The following is a 24,470-nucleotide window of genomic DNA, read 5'->3' on the forward strand; positions in this document are numbered from 1 at the left end:
ATAAGACAGTTGATCCCCTACCTCGAATACAATGACTTGGCGACAGTGATTCATGCCACGGTCACGTTGAGATTGGATTACTGTAATGTTCTCTACATGGGGCTGCCCTTGTCTCAAACCCAGAAGCTTCAACGAGTGCAGAATGCTGCAGCCAAGATGTTAATGGGCCTTCCCTTGCGGGAGCACATTCAACCTGTGCTGAAAGCTCTGCACTGATTGCCCATCGCATATCGGGTTTGTTTCAAGGTGCTGGTTCTTACCTTTAAAGCCCTATATGGCCAGGGACCTCCATACCTTCGGGACCATCTTTCCCCACATGTTCCCCGGAGAGCACTTCAGTCAGGGTCACAAAATCTACTCTCAATCCCTGGCCTTAAAGAGGCCAGGCTCATGACAACTAGAGCCAGGGCCTTTTCTGTTGTAGCCCCAAGCTGGTGGAACAAGCTCCCTGAGGAAGTTAGGGCCCTGCGAGAGCTCACAAAGTTCCGCAGGGTCTGTAAGACGGCGCTCTTCCACCAGGCATTTGTAAATTAAGATCACAGGCTACAACAGACTCCAAAACAACTGGACCACCCCTGCAATATAACTATTACTGTTTTTAATCCTCAAAAAGTTAATTTGTGTAGAATGCTAGAAATCAAGAATAGCATAGTACTTTATCTGTAAACTTGATGGTTTATTAGCTGCAGTGAATACCAAATTTATTGTGCTTTAGAAGATGTTCATTATAGCAATAAGGCTAGAGATGAAAGAAACCTATCTTCAATCTACACAAAGAAATAAATTCCAACAGGAACTCTAACAAGGTAGATTCTAAGAGAATCCACACAAGAACTGTAGAGTATCTGGGGGGGGGGGGGGACTTGAAGGTTAAAGACTCTTGTCCCAGATCAACCAGCCTCATTTGCTGCATGTCTTCTGCAAGCCTTCCCATCTTTCTCAAATCTATATGCTGTTTGTATCTTTGCTTGTTCTCCTTTCCAGTGTCACAGGGCATGATCCAAAGACTACATAAGATATATAAAAGGGAGCTTTGCTGAAAAGCTCATTTGGTATTTATGAGAACATGAAAAGATTAAACAGGGACCTGGCTAAACCCTTTTTCAATCAATAGAGAAACTCCTTTGTACTGTCATGCTGGCCAGCTCTCATCACTAAGGATGGACATCCATAAATGGAAATTTGAGACACCTAAAGGGTCAGCCAGCAGACAGTGTCTAGTAGCACTTCAGCACACAACGTCAAAGAAAATAAAAGCATAAGGGCATCTGACAATGATGCTGTGGTAAATATGTAAACTAAGGGTTCTAATTCAGTCATATAATTAGCAACATGCAAACTAGACACACATTATGCACAAATTATAAAAACAGGCAGTCAACATAGCCTTCTTATTATAAAAGCATTATCCAGCTGATTCTACACCCAGATTCAGAGTTTGGTCTGAACCAGGAATCATATGCAATAATTAAACAATGCTTCCAAAGAAACAAGGCATACCACAAAAATTTCTGTTCAGTTTGAATTAGCATGGCTCATCCGCTCCCATTTTCAAAAATCTTATGAGAGAAAGGAACCGAATCAATACTTTATGCTCCTTATTTTCTCTTTTGTCCCTTTTTATTCTGTATCCCTTAAAATGGTAACAAATAAAATGTAAAGAGAGAGGTGGGGGGGGGATAAGGGGCAGATTCTACTGAGGATTACAGTTCCAGACCAGAGCTTGCGGGTGAAAGGATTTTTATTTGTTTGCTTTTAAAAAAAAAAAATAAACCAGACTCTCTTGGTCAGCTGTGAAATGGGAAGGCGAGAGAGGAGGGAGAAGAAGGTTTATGACACCTTGACCCAAGGAACCAGGTATGGATCTGTTCTTGTTCTTGGAGGTCCCCTACCCACAAGGAGCAGTATTTCAGAGGGCATATTCAGGGCTGCAGTGAAAAAGGTGAGGTGGTGAAATTCTGCTCTGTTGGCAAAAATCTCTTCCACCAGGAAAGATGATTACCATTCTGTACTCTTATACCATCCAGTAAGAACAATGGTACTTCACTGAAAATACAGAGCAATGGATCTTCAAAAAAATGAAGAATTAGCCTTCCCCATGCAAGTAAGATTCTAACAGTTACACAGTTGCAGATTGAAGAGTTGTTCAAAAGAATGAAAACTGTGCATTCAAGATTCAAGTGTAGTTTCTATTTTTTAAAATTACTGTTCCATTCTAAGCAGAGTGGTCTGGTTCAGATCTAATGATAAATCATGATTTGTTGCTATGTTAGTGATCCTCTGAGACTGCAGCTCTCTGCCTCCTCTCTTCGTGCTCAAATCAATTAAAAATGTCTTTATCCAAACCAGTTTGTCACTACAACCAACCCGTAAGCGTGATTTTCTCTTCTGCAAACTCAAGATTCAAAATCAGAGATTAATCCTGCTTTGGAAGGAAGAACACAATGCACAGATCCTGAAAGCTTTTTCATATGGTAGCAATTCATGGTTTACCCTTACTGCTCAGAATCACACTAACAAAGTCTGCTTAGTGATTTACACATTTGTACAAGATGCTTTTTGAAGATGTATACCTAAAGGATCAAAATAGCAAGACAACAAGGAAGAGAACCAAAGCACACACCAGAGCACACACAAGAATCCATACTCTAAATCAGAGGCGTCAAACTCATTTGTTACAAGTGCCAGATCTGACATAAATGTCACTTTGTTAGGCTAGGCCATGCATGCCATAAAATGTAACATGAGGTACCAGAGATACAAATTTTGTAAAGGTGATTTCAGATGTCAAATGGCAATAGCGGGGAAATGACAATAGCAGGTTTGATTGGATTAGGTGTAATATGCAGAGGGGTAGTGGGCATTGGAATACCACATTGGTAATGAGACAGGAAACCTAGGTTTCAATTCCATCCAAGAGGATTCAGTCCAGGCAGCTGCAAGGAATAAATGGACATAAGCCTGACATTAGAAACCATAACATTCCATAGCTGACCTAAGATTAGCAGTGCTTTCACAAAAGAATTTCAAACGGAGATTAGAACGAGACATTGTTGAATTGCAATTGATAATGAAACTCAAGGCAATGCATCCTCTGGACTGAACTGAGAGCTAGTTTTCATGTCTCATTAACAATGTGTGCTATTATCATTTGGCATCTGAAATCACTTCACTCTTCAAGATACTGTTCTTGTATCTAAATCTTAAACAAGGTTCTTTTTGAATTAAAATAAATACAGATAGGAACAGAGAAATCAAGACTGATTCCGCATTTAGCACTTGTCTCCCTTCTCTTTTCCCCAGATTTCACCTCTGGGGCAGGACTGCATGTTTTCTGCTCGCTCCTTGCCCTGCACAAGCTTGAGAGCCAAGAACAAGACCAGGACAAAGGCTATTGCAGAATTGGTACCTTCTTTTTAAAGCAACAACTTTTCAAAACAAGCCAAAATAACGTCCTCAGTGTACACTGTGCTTGTCAAAGAATCCATTCACCCACCCTCTGAAGAAAAAGTAGTGTGCTTGCACACAAAAGCTCATGCCTGGAATAAAACATTGTTGGTCTTGAAGCTGCCATGGACTCCAACTTTGTTTTCCCTCTCTCAATCTTTCCCTCCTCCCCAAATGAGGAGCAGCAGTCCCAGAAAAGGAAGCAGAAGCTTCCAGGGAAGGAAGGGATTTTTCCCACTAGAGGGTGAAGTAAATCCAAGGACTCAGGCCCAGGGGCATGGTATGCAGAAATAAGTGTCTTTGTTTCCATGCATTCTTTATCAAACCACAGCTTTGAATACTTGTTTGCTTTTATCGACTGTAAGCCGGCATCATGAATCAATAAGGGTTCAGTTTCTGAAGTAAACTGCCATACGGAATCAGTGGATTTTGTCCTGATGTAGATTCTATAAAGGCCGATTGATACTGTAATGCGGTTTCTTCTGCTAAAAACTCCTTCAGCCTCTGCTCAAGATGGACCATCCATTGTTTACTTATGTTGACGCCACAGGGAGCATCCCAGATGAGTGAAGGCAGCTGATAATTATTCCTGTCTTCAAAAAAGGGAAGAGGGAAGACCCATCCAATTACAGACCAATCAGCTTGCTCAGTATAATTGGGAAACTTTTTGTAGCCCACCTTCTAGATAAATGTAAGATCTGGATAGACCAAGAAAATCTATTGGTTGAAGAGCAGGCTGGATTTAGGAAGGGAAGATCTATTCTGGGGCACTGTCTAATTATGCAACATCTAATTGAAAATTATGCTGCTAACACAGCGGTTTCTCTGCATGCTGCTTTCATTGACTTAAAGATTACATTCAATTCCATATTCAGGGGAAAGCTTTGGGAGAAACTTGAGATTACATCCATCAACTGAAGACTTCTACATTTAATGAGAGTCTTATATAAGAACACATCTTTTAAAGTCAAATGCAGCAGGATTGGGCATCTCACTCACTAACTCCATATCAACATCAAAAGGAGTGAAACAAGGCTGTGTTTTGGCACCATTGCTATTTATTTTCTATATTAACGGTATGATTATAGCTTGAATAACCCTGATTTTCACCCCCCCCTACTTTAGCCAATAGAGAGATTCCTGCATTCCTATATGCTGATGATATGCTAATTCTTTCTCAAACTCCTGTGTGTCTTAGAAGAGCCCTGCAGGCTTTTAGCCTTTTTTTGTAATGAAAATATGTCTTTTGGGAAGAGACCTAAAACTAGGGACTGGAACATTAATAGACACAGGACTGAGCAGGTCAAAAGCTGTAAGTATTTGGGGGTGGTATTACAGTCATCAGGGACAACGCGCATCACAAGTACATGGCTGAGATTGACCAAAAGTCTTCCCAGACTAAAAAATTCATTCAAAAGGAGTGCAATATGTATCTGCTGCCCTCAGATTATACCAAGCCAAAACTTTATCTCAGCTACTGTATGGGACAGTATTGGGACCATCTTCCCCCAGCTTTGTTTTGCTTTTTTAGAAAAAGTCCAAAGTTTATAAGGGCAGCTTTTCAACAGCCAAGTTGTGTCTCTAACACAAGCTTCTGCTTAGAATCTGGACTAACTAAAGTAGAGGCTAGAGTAAAAAGCCTTGCTTCTATCAATTTCTGGCTTTAATTAAACTGTGTTCCTCAAGGATTAACACCTCTGATCCTTAGGGACTGCTTTCAATCCTCCTGGTTAACTACGGTTAATTGCAAGTTGACGTCCCTAGACTTTTCTCCAGACCCTTCTAGTGATGGGTTTACACCAGATGATTGCAATTATTAAACAGAGGATGCTAGACATTGAACGACAGTGTGATATCAATAGAGCGCCAAACAGCCATTCAGGTCACTCCTTCTACCTCTCTCGCCTCAAGACTCTGTTTGGGTTGATTCCAAGCTTCGACTTCATGGTGTTAAGCAGAACCCTATACTTAATGCAGTCTACAAAACCTGGGACTCCCTCCGCCAACATCTGGGACTCCCTCCGCCAACACCCTGAGCTCTTCAGATACTCTTCCATTTCCAATCAGACATGGTTTCCTCCTGGACATTCTTCTCCAATTCTTCAAACTTGGAAAGCCTGTAATATTTCCCACATCAAGGACATTTCTTAAGCATTGGGTCTCCTACCAAAGAACATTCTGGAATAAAGAACTGGTCAGTCCATTTCTTGGTTCTTCTATCTACAACTAAATCATACTTTCTCTAATCTTAATCTCCATAAAATTTTCCATTCTCTACATACTGACTTTGAGCATGTATTACACTCTTCATCTTCCAATAACAAAGGCCTTATTTCAGCATTCTATGACATCTTACTTAGACTTAATAGTATAAGATCTCTGGGTCACCAGTTGGTGTGGAAGCAAGATTGTAATCCCTCACTTACTCCTGGCCAATGGAATAGCATCTATGCTTCATCCTTATGCTCGTCACTGGTTTTCAACACTAGACTTCAGTCTTTCAAGATACTAAATCGCTGGTACCTTACACCTGCAAGAGCGTCCTCCTTCTCAAAATCTATCTCACCCTTATGCTGGAAAAAATATGGTGAAGTAGGCACCTTCGCTCACTTTTGGTGGGAATGCCCATCAATTGTAAAATTTTGGACTCCATCAAACTTATCGCTTCCTACCAGATACCTTTCAATCCTGCTGCCATCTTTCTTAATTTATGGGGCTCTCTTGCTATTCCTAGAATGAGACAAGAATGAATTATTAGCTTGCTAGTTGCTGCTAAAGCCTCGACTGCTTCCTTCTGGAACACCTTCACAGCCCGCACAATGACCACTTGGTTCTCTAAAGTGTGGAAACACATCATTATGGAAAAAAATCATTCTAACTTGCAACAATCTGATTTTTCTAATGTTTCAGCTAAATGGTTTCCTTTTATTGATTATGTTACCTATCTAGAACTTCCTCCTTTCAATTCCTTTCTAATGTCTATGCTTCTCTAACTCTTTGCTATTTTACTCCTAGTTCTTGTTTTATGGCACAGCAGTGGTAATTTATTTTATGTTCTTCTATTTTCTTTAAATTCTTATTAGGCTCTCTTATTTCCATTTCTGGCTTCCTATATTTCTAATTGATTTACAATGCTTAATTATTATAATGGGTCTCCCTTTTAATTCTTGTCTGATTCCTTTCAATAGGTCTGTTAATTGTATAACAGTATTAAATCATTCTCTGTTTTGTATGTGTGTGAGATTAACTTATTTTTTGAGATCTGCTTTACTTGTATACTATCCCTCTACACATTTCCAAAATCTGACTTTATTCAGTTTGTTGTAAACTTTTAAAATTTCAATAAACTTTTCGGGGGGAAATTTAAAAAATAGAGCACCAAACTTTTTGGCACCAGATAACATCAGATACATCATAGCTTCAGCAGCCTACCTTATGTCCCTGAAGTTTTCCTACCCATCAAAGAGCATTTTCTCTAGCTAAATGGCATGTACTCCCTTTGGCAGTGCTGGAAGGAAGGTATGGAAAGACTTCTTTGTTAGAAAGAGTCTGTCCTTGTGGTGCAGACATAGTAGAAACCACTGAACATGTTTTGTTCTCTTGTCAATTTTACCAGGAAATATGTGCTAAGTTTATTCTCCCTCTCGTCAGGAAGTTTCCAGACTGTTCTGACTCTGAGCTTTTAAGGAAGTTTCTCATGGGCATTAACGTGCAGACTACAGCTTCTTGCACATGTTTTTTTGCTGCTGCCTGTAAAGTTTGTAAGGATATTTTATGTAATACTTAAAATTACTCATCTAACTTGTAACTGTTTTAATTTTGTTTTTATTTCCCATTTAACTTATGGACCACTTTTAAAATTCTGAGCAGTGTATATAATGATCTATACTGGTTGTAGACCATAAGAAATAATAATAAGAACACGACATTGGATTTATATTCCGCCCTCCACTCAGAGTGGCTCACAATCTCCTTTATCTTCCTCCCCCACAACAGCCACCCTGTGAGGTGGGTGGAGCTGAGAGGATTCTCACAGCAGCTGCCCTTTCAAGAACAACCTCTGCCAGAGCTATGGCTGACACAAGGCCATTCCAACAGGTGCAAGTGGAGGAGCGGGGAATCAAACCCGGTACTCCCAGATAAGAGTCCGCACACTTAACCACTACACCAAACTGGCTCTCAAATAAATTGAAAAAGCCTCCTGGAGGGAGGGACTTGTCTTTGTATCTCTCCCACACAAAGCAGCCATGAAGTTCTAACTGTCTGCATTTGTGTCTGTGTGAGGGAGTGAAAGGAAATAGGAATTAGGAAACTCTAGGGAGCTGGGGGGGAGAGAGCAAGATACTGCGCAGCTGCAGCAGCAGCCCTAAAAAAGAAAGCAGGAGAAGGAAGTTACTCAGGGGATGGATTTGAGCTCTCAGTGGGCTACTTCTGTCCCACAGGCCAGATGTGTGACACCCCTGCTCTAAATGTTTTATTTGGTAGCAGTTAATAGTTCTGTGCTCAGTTTAGTGTCTTATACATACCTGCAGCATTGCTGAAAAAAACAGCAACCAAGAGCACAACAAAACAGCACCAATACAGTCAAAAGTCAAAAGAGGAGGCCAGCAGGTAAATATAATGGGCTGGGCCCTATGGCTCCATCCTAATGGTGACATTGTCTGCAAACAAACAAAAAAAATCCACTACTCATGGAATGTACAGGAAACAGATCCACAGACTCCATCCCAGCAGACCATATGTACACAAATGTAAGTGCAAGTACTTGCATAAATTCAGTAAAGGAGAATTCAACTTGCAATAGAAGGGATGAGAAAACTAGATATTATCCAGTAAAATTTACACAAATTTAAGTTAACATGAAAATCAGGGGTTTGTGGTCTAATATGCAAAGAAGTTCCTGCTACAAAAAAATCCCTGATCCTAAAAATGTAAAGTGACTGGCCAGATCATGATCCTAGGCCTAATGTGGCCTACAGGCTCCAGAGAAGCCTGCCTAGGAATTGCTAGTGGGCCTACATTTCCCAGGATCCCTTCTGTCCCTCTGACTGGCTGGCAGAGTTTTGGAGGGAAAACTAGCCTAAGAGGGGATGAGACCCAGGAGGAAAGCATAAACAGGCCAAGCTGCAAACAGGGTTGTTCTCTCTGGAAAAGGCTGCAGGGAGAAAGGTTCTCTCTGGCGACAAGGCAGCTGGAGGGTTCCCTCACCCAAGGAAGTGAGTCTGTTTGGTATTAGGAAGGGAATGTCTAGTCAGACACGTCAGGGCTGTTTATTTACACCAATCTTCACTCTTTTCTATATTTACTGTATACCAAACATTTTATTACCCACTCGTGTGTTTTTCAGCACTCATGATAAACTGTTATTGTTAAACTGCCTGGGTCCCGGTGTCTCTTCAGTCACAGTTGAAAGGTTTTGCTAAAAAGGAAGCTCCATGCAGTGGCGTCACTGGGGTGGGTTGCACCCTGGGGCCAAGTGCGTGGGTTGCACCCTGGGGCCAAGTCGGTTGCACCCTGGGGCCAAGTGTGCCGGACTCGGAGGGAAGAGCAGCAGTCCTCGTGCGCTGCCCAGAGGTGCTAAATCCCTCGCGTTCGAACAAAGGAAGCCTCCGCCTGGAGAAGCCGAAAGATTTGGGGACGGTAACCGTCCCGAAACTTGAGGAGAGGCGCTGCTCGTCCTGCAAACTACTTCTTCCATCAGTCCGTCCCTCCCAAGGCGCTGGCGGCGGCGCGGGCTTGTGCAAGACCAGTTGCTAGCCGAGAGCGGCGGCTGGGGGAGCTCAGCGCACCTGGCGAGAACCAGCGAGAAAGAAGCCCGCTTCGGGTCCTCGTCGCCTGCCCCCTCCTCCCCCGCCGCCAGCAGCAGCGCCTGCGGTGCGGAGTCTTCAGCACTGGCGCTCATGCGCACTGCCGGCAATGCTCCTGCGCTACCCCTCACCCGCTCCTCCTCTTGCTGCTGCGAGCGCGGCCGATGCCGCCTGTTTTCCTCCTGCGTGAGGGACTCCCTCGCTCTCTGCCTGCCTGCCCCCTTCCCTTCCCTCCTGCGCCCCGCGCGTCTAAAGCCTCCTTTCCCTCGCTGGTTGGCTCGCAACGTCCTCCCTTCCCTGGTTTGCCTGCTCGCCCTCTGATGCCTGCCTGCGGAGAGCTGCGCTTTCCTCTTCCCTCCCAGCCTTCTCTCGCTTCGCCACTGCCTTGAAAGAGCCTCCCCGCGTCTCCCGCCAATAAAGACTGTGATTGCTTGCCGCCTGCTGCCTTCAAAGAGCCCTAGGGGGCCAATGAGAATGCTCTAGGGGGGGCCAATGGCCCCCTTGGCCCTGCCCTAGTGACGCCTCTGGCTCCATGGGTGACTGGGTGCTCTGGGCCCTCCCATACAGATCCTTACCAAAGTAGTGGCAGCCAGTAGAAGACCCTTCCTGGCCTCCTGCTGTGTGACAAGCTGCATAATCAGCAAAACATTTTAACCGTTTACTAAAAGTACCCAGACATCTGAAAGTAACTAAACTCTGAAATACAAAAAAATATACGTTCCATGGATGGTTCTATTTATTTACAGAGTCAGATCATGGTATAGCAAAGTACAGCTAAACACATATAGATCGAATCAATCATCACAGCCCTAATATGCTGTGTGAGAAAAAGCTTTCGGACTGGTGAAAGAACCACTGCTAAAGGGGCACTAAAACTGATGAAAATTCAGTCAGTCCAGAGCAAGTGCTATTTTGAACCAACACAGGAACTCTCCAGGTCTTCAAGCAGATTGGAATTGTTAGCACTCAAAGAGGATTTGAATGACAGTATTTACAAGAGCAACCTAGGTAATGAGGTGGACACACAGCAGCCCGGTATAAGCCTGCCTACTGACCATATGCACCCCCCAGCCATCATGCTCCCTAATTCACTCATAAAAGAAAAAAAAGATAGAATCCTCCAAGGAATACAGCTTATATGACAATGGACCTTGGCTTCCAGCTGGCATAAACTGGTTGGCTGAAAGTCACCAAATGGACAGGCAATTCTTCTGACATGTACCTGCTCCAAAAAGAGAGCAAGTACATATAACAGAAATTTCCTGAGCTGATATTTAAAAGGTAGTATTTGGACTTTAGGCATCTCATGAGATTGCAGGCTCAAAGAGAAGGGCATTTCCTTAAAAATGTTTTACCCTGAATGAGATGTTGCTTGAAACCACAACATCCACAATAAATTAAGTGTGTCCTGCTTTATCACTTTCAGGGTCCAACCAATTCATAGTTTCAATCTTGATGTTATCTAGAACAGTTCTGACAAGTAGTTAACACATCTTATCTTTGTGGACCAGGAATTTTCTTCAGATACTGCAGAAGCAATCCTAGAATAGGGTTTCTTGGTATGGATAAAATGACCATTGGAACTCTGAGGAAAGGAGGACATCTTGGTTATTTCCCATTATCTGATCAGGGAGGCAGGGAATAGAATTTCTTCCTGTGGTGCAGGAACGTCCAATCCTCAGTTTGGGTAACTCCAAAAAAGCAGTTCATTGGGGTGCCGAATCAGGCCCCCTATCAACTGGCTCTTGTCTGCTTCTTTCTCCCTCTCTCTTGCTTCCTTCTGCATCTCATCTTGCTTTGCAAGGCTCACTCAACTGCACAAGAGCTGCAGAGCAAAACCTTGATTTTCTCAATTGGTTGAGGCTCCTCCCTCTCCTAGTCTCCCACGGAGGGAGGGAAATAGCCAGAGCTTCTTTTGCCAAGTTTCCTGGATCCCATGGGAGAAATAAAAAGAAAGCACCTTTAATACCAACAAATGCTAATGTTTTAAGCATGTTTTATTTTAAGGGTTTTTTTTTAAAAAAAATAATCTTTAGTCATGTTTGTATGAGACCTATTAAAAAGTTTATATCTCTGCTACCTAATCTTAAATAGGTATACCCATGGCCTGGCCCAACAAGGTCTCATTTATGTCAGATCCGGCCCTGATAACGAATGAGTTGAACACCGCTGCTTACTATATAGGTACACATTAACATTAAGAGTCAGAACAAGAGGGAAGGAAGGTAGAGGAGAGCTATAAAACAAGAAGGTGATGTAGATGAACAGAGCCTGAGTTCTAATACTCGTCTGGTCAATGTTACTGCCACTAGAAAAATGGTTTTGAGCCATAACCACTTCAATGAAATGTCCTTGAGTGGCACAAAGGGTGGTTTAGTCAGAGCTATCAGTACAGTATGAAAACACCAGATTGAAAACCTGCGTACCCGTGGAGGACATTTAAGTGAGGCCCTTTCCAGGAAACGGCAGATGTGCAGAGGACTGGATAAATCCACATCCTCCACAAGATGAAGTACTACTGTCAGTGCCACAACCTGTCTCTAAAGGGTAGCCTGTTTCAGGCCAGATGTCAGACAGTCTTGTAGAAACTTGAGAATATGGCAGATGGAGGATTTCAGGGGACTAACCTCCTTCCTCCTACATCATCTGTGAAAGGCTTTCCACAAGGCATTGTAAATTCTTGTGGGTGAGGCCTTCCTGGAGACCAACAAAATGTCCGTTACCTCTGAAGAGTATCCTAAGTTTAAGAAGGAACTCTGCTCGACTGCCATGCTGCAACCATTCTGGATGAGGATGCCAGATAGGTCCCTACATCAGCATGTCAGGTGAAACTGGTAGATGAGGATGTTGATATACTGCCAAGTGTTGAATCGTGGAAACCATGGCCAGTGAGGCCACCATGGAGCCACTAGGATGATCTCTGCTCATTGCCATCTAATCCTCCAGAGGAGTTTCAGAAGGATAGGAATTGGGGAAAATGTGCACATCAATCCCCGAGGATACCTAAACATTAGAGAATCCACCACTTCCACCAGAGGATGGAAGAATCTTGGAGTATCTGGGTAATTGGTGGTTGAGTGGCATAGCTATAGACCTATTAGCAATGGTCTGAAATGTTCCACTGTCTTCTGAATAACTTTCTTTTTAGGGACCATTTCTCTTGATGGTCTCCCAACTGAGCCAACCCACCTGGACATCGGCTATGCCCTTTATGTTCTCAGCTCTGATGGCTGCTCACCAAGACTCCACCCAATTGAACAGCTTGGTTGCTTCTTTATGCAGAGCACAAGACCTGGATCCCCCTTGGTTGTTCAGGTAGGCCTTGGCTGCTACATTGCTACATGAAAACCTTTCACCTGGTGATTGTAGATGGATGGCTCTCAGTTCCAACAAACTGATCAGTAATTGCATCTCTGTCTGGAACCAATGGCCTTGTGTCGGTATATCATTGAGAGTGGCTCCCCATCCAGAGAGGCTGGCATCTGTGAACAGCCAAACCTCCTTGGTTGTGTAATAGATTCAAAAACGTCTCCAAGCCCTGGCTCGATAAAGAATGCAAGCAAGCAAGAAGAGATCTAAAATCAGCGTATCGTGCATATAAGAACTCTGAGGACCTTGATTCTCTGTGTGCACAATACCATCTTTCATGCTCCAAAAAGTTATACAAACAACTGATTGCCACAAAGAAGCGTGAGGCCATGAAAGTGCTGTGGAATAGCATTATACAGTCATCCAAGGAGGGTTTTGGAAATTGATCTCAAGACACTCCTGCAGAGACATCTCCCCCATTGACTCATTTGTCACCCCCAAGAATTGGGAATCATTTTTTCAAGTGCTGTACTCTGATCCCCACCATTCTGCAGTTCCCCAGATTCATGAGGCCCTTTCAGACCTGCCACCTTGGCCTCCAGTGACAACTGGAGAAGTTAGATCTTTGATCAGTAAACTCAAGAGAGGCAAAGCTCCAGGCCCTGATTTTATTCCCCCAGATCTATTGAAAGATAATATAGACTGGTGGTCCTCTCTCTTGGCCCCATTGTTTACATATATAGATTTGACAGGGGATTTACCTGAGGCCTGGAGAGAGGCTATCATCATTCCTTTTTTTAAGTCCAGGCAGAAGGATAATCCAGCCAATTATAGGCTGATCAGCCTCTTGAGTATTCTGGGCAAACTATACACTAGCCATCTTCTAGAGAAATTGCAGTGCTGGCTGATTCAAGAAAGGTATTTGGTAGATGAGCAGGCTGGGTTTAGGGAAGGACGATCCACGTTGGGACATAATTTGATTCTATCACATTTGATAGAGAAATACGCAACCAGCAGAACTGTTTCTCTTTATGCAGCCTTTATTGACTTAAAATCTGCTTTTGATTCCATTCCCAGAGGAAAATAATGGGAAAAGTTAAGGGCCACCTCAATTGACAGATTTTTATTCCTGATCCAGGCATTATATACCAACACATCTATTAGGGTCAGGTGCAATAAGCAAGGTCTCCTTACTGACCCTATTCCAACTTTAAAAGGAGTCAAGCAAGGCTGCCTTCCCTTTTTGCCATCTTTATTAATGATATGATCAGCAACCTCCATCTGGTCGATACTCATCCCCCCTCCCTGTCCAACAAACGACATCCAACATTCTCAGATGGAGCCAGCGTGGTAAGCTACCTGGGCTCTCAACTCAAAGGGGTCACCGCCAAGTGGTTCATCACTCTGTACGAAACTGGGGCTCCAGAGCTAAGGAGTGTAGCCCAGTTTATGCATGCTCTCCAAGCACAGTTTGAAGACCTCCAAGAAGAGAAAAGAGCATATATGGGGCTGAAACATATGCGGCAGGGAAGCAAGTCAATGTTAGAGAAAAGCCTACCTGATTATTACTCAGCAACCTTACAGTTGCATCACAAGATGGATTCTGGAAAAATTTAGACATGTACTGATTGTATAGCAGCACAGTTTACACTCACCAAAATAGCTGCATAGGTATTGATGTCTCATTCAAAGGTAGGTTCTACTGAAACTAACAGTTGTATTGAATACTAGTCAAGTAAGGAACTTCAACAGAAATGGACTTAAACAGTTTCATACACCACTCCTTTGCATATGGCCATTTATCTTTAATCATATAGCTATTTATCTTTATCATGGCATCAATAGATAGCAAAAGTAGTAGGAGTTAGGGATGTGCATTCAGTTTGGCCGAACAGAATAAAACACTGAATACCCCGATTCAGAAGTATTTGGCGCCGAATACTTCCAAATCAGATCTAGCCCCATTATACGGTAGCCGAATACGGCTCCCTCAAATATTCGGAAGTCAATGGAAAAGGATGGAAAGGAGGTTTTACAGCCTCAGGGAAGCTGCTTGCCTCCTTTCCCATTCTTTGAAGCCTTTTCCTGCCCCTCCCATAGCCTCCCTGGGATCAGGGAGGGAGGGGGAGAGGAGTCCCAGCAGCCAATCAAAGGCATGCATTTGCAAAATGCATTGCAAATGCATGCATCTTTGCAGGGCTGTTGTGTTGCTGATAATGAGCTAATCCCAGCCAGAAGCAACATTGTTGTTATTTTGTTTATTTGGGTATCCAAGTAAATACTGTTCTCTGGCAATCACAGAGCAGTGGTATTTTTGAAACTGCTGTGTATGGCCAGAGAACCTTTTTAAGGAGTCTGCCTGGCTGGACTCCATTGCTGCTGTTGGACTGTGACTGGACTGAGAGAGAGAGACTGTGCTTGGCTTCAGCTGCTGCTGCTCTCTGTCTCAGCCTTCTTGCCTGGCCTGCCTGGACTGGAAGACATCCAAAGGTAAATCTTGGGATTCTTGTTTTTATTTTACTTAGGATTTAAGTAAAATACTTTTTAAAACTCAGAGTCCCTTTACTAATCCAGATTTCGATGGATGGCTTATTTGGGGTTAGGGGGTTCTGCTGGGACAGTGATAGCTGGTGTGTTGCTGCTGAGCTGAGAGGGAAGGAATGGTTTCCTTCCCTCTCTCTCACAATCTGAGACCCTCCAAAAGATCTTCCTCATTTGGGGTGCAACTCTGGCTCGCCTTCTTGGGTTGCACCCTGGGTAACACCAAAGAGCTAGACCGTCCATCGCTCAAGTCTAAATGCGTCTTGCTTTGCACATCACTTAGTGTCATAGACAGATGTGGAACTAGGTGTGGTCCACTGCTTTTGTTGTCTGAGACTTGTGCTGTTTGTGGCAGGGCTGGAGAGTTGGTATCATCGGACTGTGTGTCCTAAGGCAGGGAAGCTGGCATCTGAGTTTTCCCCAGCATCTAATTGGGTTTTCCCAGCATTGGGAGCAATGGGCCTTTTGGGGTGCCCAAAGATAGGGACCCTTGGCCCAAAGATAGGGACCCTTGGCCCAAAGATAGGGACCCTTGGTCCCCTGAAGCTACCCTGCAGTTTTTGGGGCTCTCTCTCAAACCCCCTGTCCCCCAGCAGCATTTGAGTATACTCTATCTTGCCATTGAGTTCAATGGCCCATAGGATATAATGGTGGGATGAGGACACACTCTTTGGGTGCCCCTGAAATGGGACCCCCTGGGCCAATATTTTTTTTTTTGCATTGGGGGTTCTGTAGGGGAGAGTCCCCTGCAGGTTCCCTGAAAATTTGGGGGCTCACCCTCAAACCCCCTCCCCTCCAGGCAGCTTCTAATATACCCTATGTTGCCATTGATTTCAATGGCCAATAGGGTATAATTGGGACGTATATCCAAGAATAACTGAATATCTCCCGTATATTTGGCTATTTCCAAATACTGGTATTCAGAAATATACAGTAATCTGAATTTTTCAGCCTCATATACTGTACTTCCGAATCCAAATATTTTGCACATCCCTAGTAGGAGTTAGGCCTCCACAGAATGTCCCTGACTCAAATCTGCTAATCCAAGTCAGTGCCTATAACAGTTACCAAGAGTAATCAAATCAACCACACAAATTTGCCAGTTGTACTATACTTATTTATTTATTGCACTTGTATCCTGCCCTCCCCAAACAGGCTCAGGGCGGCTAACAACTGTCACAATTCGATGACAGATTCCCATCATAACAATAAAACATCATTAAAACACTAAAATACTGATATTCAGTTGACTATAATTTTTCCATTTTTAAAGTCTGGCTATCTGAAAGTGCAGTCAAAGAACTTTATTGCCTAAATAAAATGGCTACATTACTAGGTATAAGACCCTCAGTAGCACTATTTCTTTTATACAAGAATATCTGATCTGAGAGCTTCCTGGAAATCTCTCTCTTAAGGACAAGAAGTCATAATTATACCTAGTTAAAATTAAACAGAATTATTATAGTGGCTAAATTTTACTAATTGCACTCTTACATTTATATTAAACAGTGCTTTAAGACAGTGACTGATGTTCTAATAACAAGTCATTTCCAAATCCTGTTTTTATTCAAATTTCACAGTTTGAGAATAGTCCTTGTATAGAACAACCATGCCTCAGTTGCACTCATCACCCTGCTTGATCTCCCAGTGCTTACCTCAGGGCATGAACTACTTGTTCTTTGGATTTATGGCTGGGGGGGAATGCCTCCTGGTAGAAATCACTTAATAAAAATATTTACAAACTTTATATGCAGCATTTTAATATACACTGTACTATAAATCTGAATTATCCACTGGCATTCACTGGGAAATTGTCAGTACCATTTCACAGTTAAAATCCCTTCGAGTTTGAAAAAACAAGCAGTCAACTACAACTCAATGCCCAGAAACCCTAGTGTATTTATCTATGCATGCATGCTTTAAACAATGCCTACAAAAAAGTTTGAGAATATATTTTCAAATGGCATATGTTGTACAAAAAAAACCCCCAGAGATTCTTCAGAAATCGTTACCATTGTGCCAGCATGGTATCAAGTGATTGCCACTGTATGCAGAAAGAACAAAATGCACATCTTGACAAGGAACTACAATGAGGATCATTTATCTATTTTGCCACAACAAAAGAGTGGCAATTGCCTGGTTATGTATGATTTCTTACTCCATCCAATGTATGCATTAACAGCAATCATCTGTGAATCCAACAGGTTAGAACTGTTAACTTTACTGGTACTTTAACTTTAGTTACATTAATTACTCTCAGAGAGCAGCTGTGTTGATCTGCAATAGATTAGATTAGGTAGATAAGGTATGGTCCAGTAGCACCTCAGAGACCAACAAGCTTTTGGGGGTATAAGCTCTGAAGAGTCAAAGCTTAAGCAATGAAAGGAGTTTTGACTCTCAAAAGCTTATACCCCCAAAATCTTGTTGATCTCTATGGTGCTACTGGACTTGATTCTAGTTGTTCTACTAATAATTACTGTACAGTGACATTTCATGGTTTGCTGCATGTCACTGAAGATTTGTTACTGGCGCATAGAAGATAATTACCGTTTTCGCACACAGCTTACCTTGCAGTCACAATCCTGTTCCCTTCGCAGCATCCGGTCGGATTTCCCACCATCTGCGCCGGAGTTACAGGAAGTGCTGCGGCTTTTGCGTAGCAAACGTAAACCGCTAAAACCCAGTTTACGTTTGCTACGCAGAAGCTGTGGCACTTCCTGTAACTCCGGCGCAGATGGTGGGAAATCCGACCAGATGCTGCAGAGGGAACAGGATTGTGACTGCGAGGTAAGCTGTGTGCGAAAACGGTATATGAGTCAAGCATTAAATCTACATGAAGCAGATAGCTCACAAATCAGATAGGGTACAAGTTCTACTAAAGGAACACACTCAAAGCACAACAGAACATTATACCATATGCAGAGTTCCAGGCACTGTAGTACATCAGAGAATCAAACCAGTACCAGTAAATAGCTCACATGCCTAGGAGAATATTTGACTTTTTATAGTGCAGAAACACATCCCTGTAAGCTACTTTTAAAACTCAAGGGAGTACTCTTACTTTGATCAACCAAAAAATACCTCTTTATCTATCAAAAGGTTTGAGGAAAGTATTTCAATAACCCCCTCCTCAAATCCAGAACAGAACCCTATTATTAGACTCCATCCTGACGAGAACAAGTAAAATGGGTAATAGCAATTCTCTTCTCTCCAAAATGCCTCAGACTTAGTTGTAGCAGTATATGACAGTTGTTTAAAAATTACTACAACTCAGCATTTATATAACGCCAACAATGCACTAGATAAAATACAGACTCACTAAAACAGCCATTTTCTGTGATCACATACTCACAATTTACATTAACTGGACAAGATATTTCTATCAAAAGCAAGGACAGAAAATCCAGGCTAAGGTTCAACATAAAGATTAATTATAGCAGTATATTTTCAGTGAAGATTTAGAAAAAGGATATGGAAGTCACCCAGGGAGGCAGAGGAAACAGCACTGTGTACAAACATTGTCACATAAGGCTCTATTTATTTCGATTTCTAGACTGCCATCCTCTGTAAAACAGGTGATAATAGTGGAAAAATCAGGGCAGCAAAAATTCAGCTTATGGTGGTACTGCAGGTAACAAAGTTAAAAGAGACTTGTAGAGGAACAATGCTGACTGCAGATGAAGAAATTTAGCAAAGTGACCACAGTGGGGAGCTACAGCAAGCAGAAGGGTAGAATGATCTAAACAAGAAAATGAACTAGTCTCAGCAAGGGGTGCAAAGAGGAAATGGTTGATTCTGGAGATGGTGAAAAGGAAACAGGAGCAAAATGTTGCACTTGTATGAAAGTGAGGGAGGAAAACACACAAAATAAAAGATAGTCTTAGCACACAAGCCTTAGCACAGGAAAGATGAAAGGTTCTCCAAGCAGAAATAGGGGAATAGATCTGGAAAGAAGTGTTATTAAGAACTCTACTTTAACGTTGTTCTAAGAATTCTACCTTCTCCATGATGTTCAACTTCCAATTACTTTGACAACCAGGAGGACAGGTTGGAGGTGGGGAAATGTATATACAAGGATGCAAAATGTTAGTGTAAAAAGCAGCTTTTGAATGTAACAGTGTAAAGGCTGTAAGGATTTGAGAGTGTCCATTAGATTACAGAAGAGAGAAACAGGAAACCGAGAGCAATCCCTGTGGAGCGCTTATGGAGAGCTGGGAGATGATGAAACAGGACACAGAAAGAGGGATCAAGAAACAGGAAGTCTGATAGAAGAGAACAGTGTCTTATAAGCAGCAAGTTATTCAATGAAGAAATGTTTGATAAATGGTGTCAAAGGCAACAAACAGATCAAAGAAAATGAGTACTTGTAGCCAAAAATTCACAAAAAACCTGCAACAGCTTCAAAAAAAAGCACATTACCTCTATACTTCATGATAAATCAACAGTCCCCTCCCTTTTACCATAATCATACTTCAAAACACAAAAGGTCTGCTGTTTTGAGACAGGCATGTTAGAAATCTGTTTTTACATAAAATGACCTGTCACTTAAAGGTTATTAGTCTTTTGCAGGCACAGATCTCCAGCCCTACATAAGATACGCAGTACTAAATCTTTCAAGCACTTTAACTACAGTAGTGGGATACATATTGCATAGTTAAAAAGAGTTATCTCACACACATGCACACTTTTTATGTTTGATTTTCTATTCCTATGATTCCGGAAAACAACTCACCCTGAGCTTACTAATGGAAAAGCAGTATATTTATCTGGTGAATAAAAGAAAGTGTAACAAAACTAAAATCAAGACTTTACAAACTTTTCAGATGTTTAACTTCTATTGACTGGTAATGTAAACCTAAACAGATCCCCCCGTATTTCAATTAGCATATTCTGTTGCATATAGAATAGAATAGCAAGTGCTGAGGTTTATAAATTAGTTGTACCGTAATTCTCAATCTATATGCTTTGGAAGATTAAACAAGAATTTCCACATCTTTTTTCTGCAGTATATTTATCCAGTAAATAAATGCGTACAGCACTGTATCAACATACAGAGCTGTTTTGTTAAACCACTGCAGGTCTGGAATCTAAAGTTCACAAAATGTCTATTTTCCCCAAAATAACACCAGTTGTGGCACTATTTTATGAACTTCAGATTTCAGACCTGCATAGGTTAACAAAACAGCTGTGTGCTAAGGTGACTTCTTCAGAGTAATTTGGAACTTGTGGTGAATGCTTCGGCACTATATTTAATCTCCATCATTCTTCTTTATACATTGTTGATATTTATGTGTGCTTGAGTGTACCTTAACTATAAATGTATGAGCACTACTATAAGCATCTGTGAATACATTTATTGTATTACTTTCACAGTGCTAGTTAACACTGTTTCTGTAGCCATAACCACTGGCTCGTAATACTTACTTTTGTGAAAATAACATTAATTATTGAAATAAGGCAAGACAACATAAGACTAGAAATTAAAAGCACAGTTTTTATTTTATCCTACAGAATAAGAAATCATATACGTTTGTTATTGACGGTTTCCAACTCAGTGTTCTTCCTGCTTTCTCTATGTATAGCAGTATCTGAGTATCAGCAGCACAGGGCTTTTTTTTTTAACAGGAACTCCTTTGCATATTAGGCCACACACCCCTGATGTAGCCAATCCTCAAGCTTACAGGGCTCTTAGAACAGGGCCTACTGTAAGCTCCAGGAGGATTGGCTACATCAGGAGTTTGTGGCCTAGTATGCAAAGGAGTCCCTGCTACAAAAAAAGCCCTAAACACAGAGATAATTAAGACCATCAGCTGAATCTGATCTCCAGAACTCTTAGCTTGAAGCATCAGCCATGGTGAATGTGTTATCAAGATGACTACTTGGGAGTTAGGTTAAACATGTAAACTTTCACCAATACTTTTCCCAGTTCAAATGCTCCTGTATCTACCTCAGAAACTATAGCCAGAGAGCCATTCCTGTTTCCCATGCCACCCCACCCAGGATGAGGAAACTGTTTCCTGAAGTATACTTCCTCTTCCATGCCACAGACCTGAAACAACTTTCAACACCCCCTTGATTTTATGCAATATCCTGTAGACACCTCTCTATATTTCCGGCCACCCTCAATGCGACACTTGCCTTAGAGTTTGTGATTCCAACTCAGTGACAACTCACAAGACGTTTAAAGTCCTGACCCGGATAAGGCTAAACCTGACCTCTTCAGTTCTCGGAAGCTAGACAGGGCCAGCCCCAGTTCATCTTTGGCTGTGAGACCATCCAGGAAGTGTAGGGTCACAACACAAAGGCAGCCCACGGCAACCAACACAGAACATCTCTTGCCTTGAAAACCTGACGGGGTCACCATAAGTCAGCTGTGACTTGATTTGGGGAGGGGGAGGCAAAGCAAGCCACGAAGACCATGCACAAAAAGCATGGCCAGATTTCCTGCCGGTTAATCCCAAGTCCCCTGTCTGCTGCAAAAGAGCCCTGTTGTTTCCCTAGCAGGAGCATCAGAACTATTCCTGGCCTGTCTGATAATGGCCAAGAACGAGGAGCGGGAAAGGCTGCCCTTCGCAAAGCGAGAACGACCACGAGTCATTGGGAAAACTGCCCGCTTCTATGCACACCTGGACAATTTACACCTGCCCTTTGCAAGGTGCAGAGCTGAGAGGCCGCAGCTGGGGCTTCGGGATGGGGGAAGAGCCGCCTCCCGGGGGAGCGGAGGCTGCGCTCCAGGGGCCTTCTTCGGGCAGGAAGGCGAAGCGGGCAGGTCCCTCGCGGGCGACAAGCACAGCCGCTGCTTCCCGGGGACGGAGGCTGACTTGGTGGTCTCTGGGTCAGGGAGGGCCCCGCAATGGCAGCGGCAGGCCCGCCGCGCGGAGGGGAGGGGAGAGGAGAGGAGAGGAGGCCGCGGCCCTTCCGCCCCCCCCCCCCCCCCTCACCATGAAGTCGGCGGCGAAGTCGTCCTCCCCGCTCTGGTCGGCGCTCCTCATCGCCCGCACGCGCTGCACGAACCTCCTCAGGATCTCCTCCTGCTCCATCCTCCCGCCGAGGAGCGCGAGGAACCGCCCGGCCCACCGGCCCTCTCCCGGCACCCCGCCCCGCCCCGCCCCGCCCCTCCCTCAGAAGCCGCCGAACACCACAAGGGCGGCGAGGCCCCGCCCCTTCCCCCTGCGCAGGCGCAAAGACATCCGCTCGCTCCCTCTCTCTAACACGCCCATGTGCGGAGCCCCGGCATTGGAGCCGCGTATCGTGGAAGTCGTCAGGATTGGCTTATCGGCTTGTCAGTCTGTTTCCCTATGGTCTCACCCCTAGCTCCGGAAAAACCTCCTTTCCCCCCTTCCCCGCCACTTATATCCCCCGGTGCATTGACGCTCCCCTGAGGCTGAAATGTAGGACTTCGGGTCCCATTCGGTGGTGGGAGGGGCATAAATTAATCCCCGGGGCGCGGCTGCAGTGCAGCAAAGGAGAGAGGCTGGCGGCGACCCGGATCTCGGGGGCAGGAGCCGCTTTGCGGGCTGGGCACGGCCGCTTCTCACGGTAGCCACATTTTTGAGAAATGGGGGAGGATTCGAGGATTTAAATCGTGTTTACCGAAAGGCAAGTCTTATCGGCTTCCGCGGGCCTTATTTCCAAGCGGGCATGTTGGAAGCGGAACGGCTTGCTGTAATATTTCCCTTCGCTTGCGGTGTAGAAACAGGCAGTCCCAGTCTCTTCTTTAGTTATTTGTAAGATCTGCTCTAGTTAGGGTAATGAAGTTATGCACAACTGTGTGCATGGCTGTTCACAAAACGTTCAGAGAGAGAGAGAGAAAGATATGCTTAGGGTTGCTTTCAGAGGTCAGGTGAGGCTGGGAGGTCTCACTAAATTAGAATTGATCTGCAGGCTGCAGAGATCACTTCCCCTGGAAGAAATTGTGGGCGGCTTTGGAAGGTAGGCTCTTACATTATGTCACTGTTGAGCCCCCTCCCATCCTCCAAACTACCATTCCCAGACTTCACACACACGCACAAATTTCCAGGAACTTCCCAAAATGGACCTGGCACCTTTGCCAGGGGTTGATTGGTGGGAGGGGGAGAACAGTCTGGGAAAAGCCTGACCCCCCTCCCCCACGCGCACACACACACCCCAGCCGAAGAGAAAGAACTTTCCCCATTAGTTTGGCACCACATACAGCCCGGACAGGCTGCTTTAATGGTCAATTGGCCCTGGATGCTTTTATAACATAAAAGAAAGCCAGCACCCTATGGTCATTAGAATATTAAACGAGCACCTCAGAGACCCAAGTTCTTGTCCTTGCTCAGCCATGAAGCCATCTGGGTAACCTTGTTTTAACCTGCCTCACACAGTGGCGCAGAGTGCTAAAGCTGCAGTACTGCAGTTGGAGCCCTCTGCTCATGACCTGAGTTCGATCCCAGCGAAAGCTGGTTTGGCGTAGTGGTTAAGTGTGCGGACTCTTATCTGGGAGAACCAGGTTTGATTCCCCACTCCTCCACTTGCACCTGCTGGCATGGCCTTGGGTCAGCCATAGCTCTGGCAGAGGTTGTCCTTGAAAGGGCAGCTGCTGTGAGAGCCCTCTCCAGCCCCACCCACCTCACAGGGTGTCTGTTGTGGGGGAGGAAGGTAAAGGAGATTGTAAGCCGCTCTGAGACTCTTCGGAGTGGAGGGCGGGATATAAATCCAATATCTTCTTCTTCTTCTTCTTCTTCAGGTAGCAGGCTCGAGGTTGACTCAGCCTTCCATCCTTCTGAGATTGGTAAAATGAGTACCCAGCTTGCTGGGGGGGGGGGGGGGAGTGTAGATGACTTGGGAAGCCAATGGCAAACCACCCCGTAAAAAGTCTGCTGTGAAAACATTGCGAAAGCAACGTCACCCCAGAGTCGAAAACAACTGGTGCTTGCACAGGGGACGACCTTTTACACAGTGGTTGTGACTATAAAGTGGAAGATACATTCATGCTGCCCTGAGCTCCTTGGAGGAAAGGTGGGATTGATATGTTGTCAATAGAACTGGAATCAGGCAGCTTTAAGCAATTCTAGAGTCCAGTTCTCCAGCAATACAAGTTACAGTTGTATGGAGCGCACACTACAGATTTTTTGTCTATTGGCTTGCATTATACACTATTAGCCATCGATAAGATCGCTCCACAGCACTCTCTGTGCCCTCGTTCTAAGCTGGCTCCGTAGTATAACCCAGAGCTGCAGCTGATGAAAACGAAGGCTCAGACAGCTAGAGAGGCGGTGGCGGCGTACTTGAGACAAAGCGACCAGAACATCTTATAGAGAGTTTGAGGCCCTATGAGATGACAGTCAAAGCCACGAAGAAAGCTTACTTCGCGGCTAAGTTTGCATCTGCGAATTCGCGCCC

At 43.9% G+C, this 24,470-nt stretch overlaps 1 protein-coding gene across 1 annotated transcript in view; it reads right to left on the reverse strand.

The window, feature by feature from the left end:
* The window catches only part of PTPN12 (protein tyrosine phosphatase non-receptor type 12), a 142,096-nt gene extending 119,614 nt beyond the window's left edge, over window positions 1-22,482 (reverse strand). Inside the window, exon 1 of the mRNA XM_060244687.1 lies at window positions 22,046-22,482. Within this exon, the coding sequence (XP_060100670.1) occupies window positions 22,046-22,144 (99 nt within the window). The 5' untranslated portion in view covers window positions 22,145-22,482. The remainder of the gene's footprint in view (window positions 1-22,045) is intronic.
* Window positions 22,483-24,470: the final 1,988 nt, after the last annotated feature.

The sequence above is a fragment of the Heteronotia binoei genome, chromosome 8 (genome assembly GCF_032191835.1).
Source record: "Heteronotia binoei isolate CCM8104 ecotype False Entrance Well chromosome 8, APGP_CSIRO_Hbin_v1, whole genome shotgun sequence".
Classification (NCBI taxonomy): Eukaryota; Metazoa; Chordata; class Lepidosauria; order Squamata; family Gekkonidae; genus Heteronotia; species Heteronotia binoei.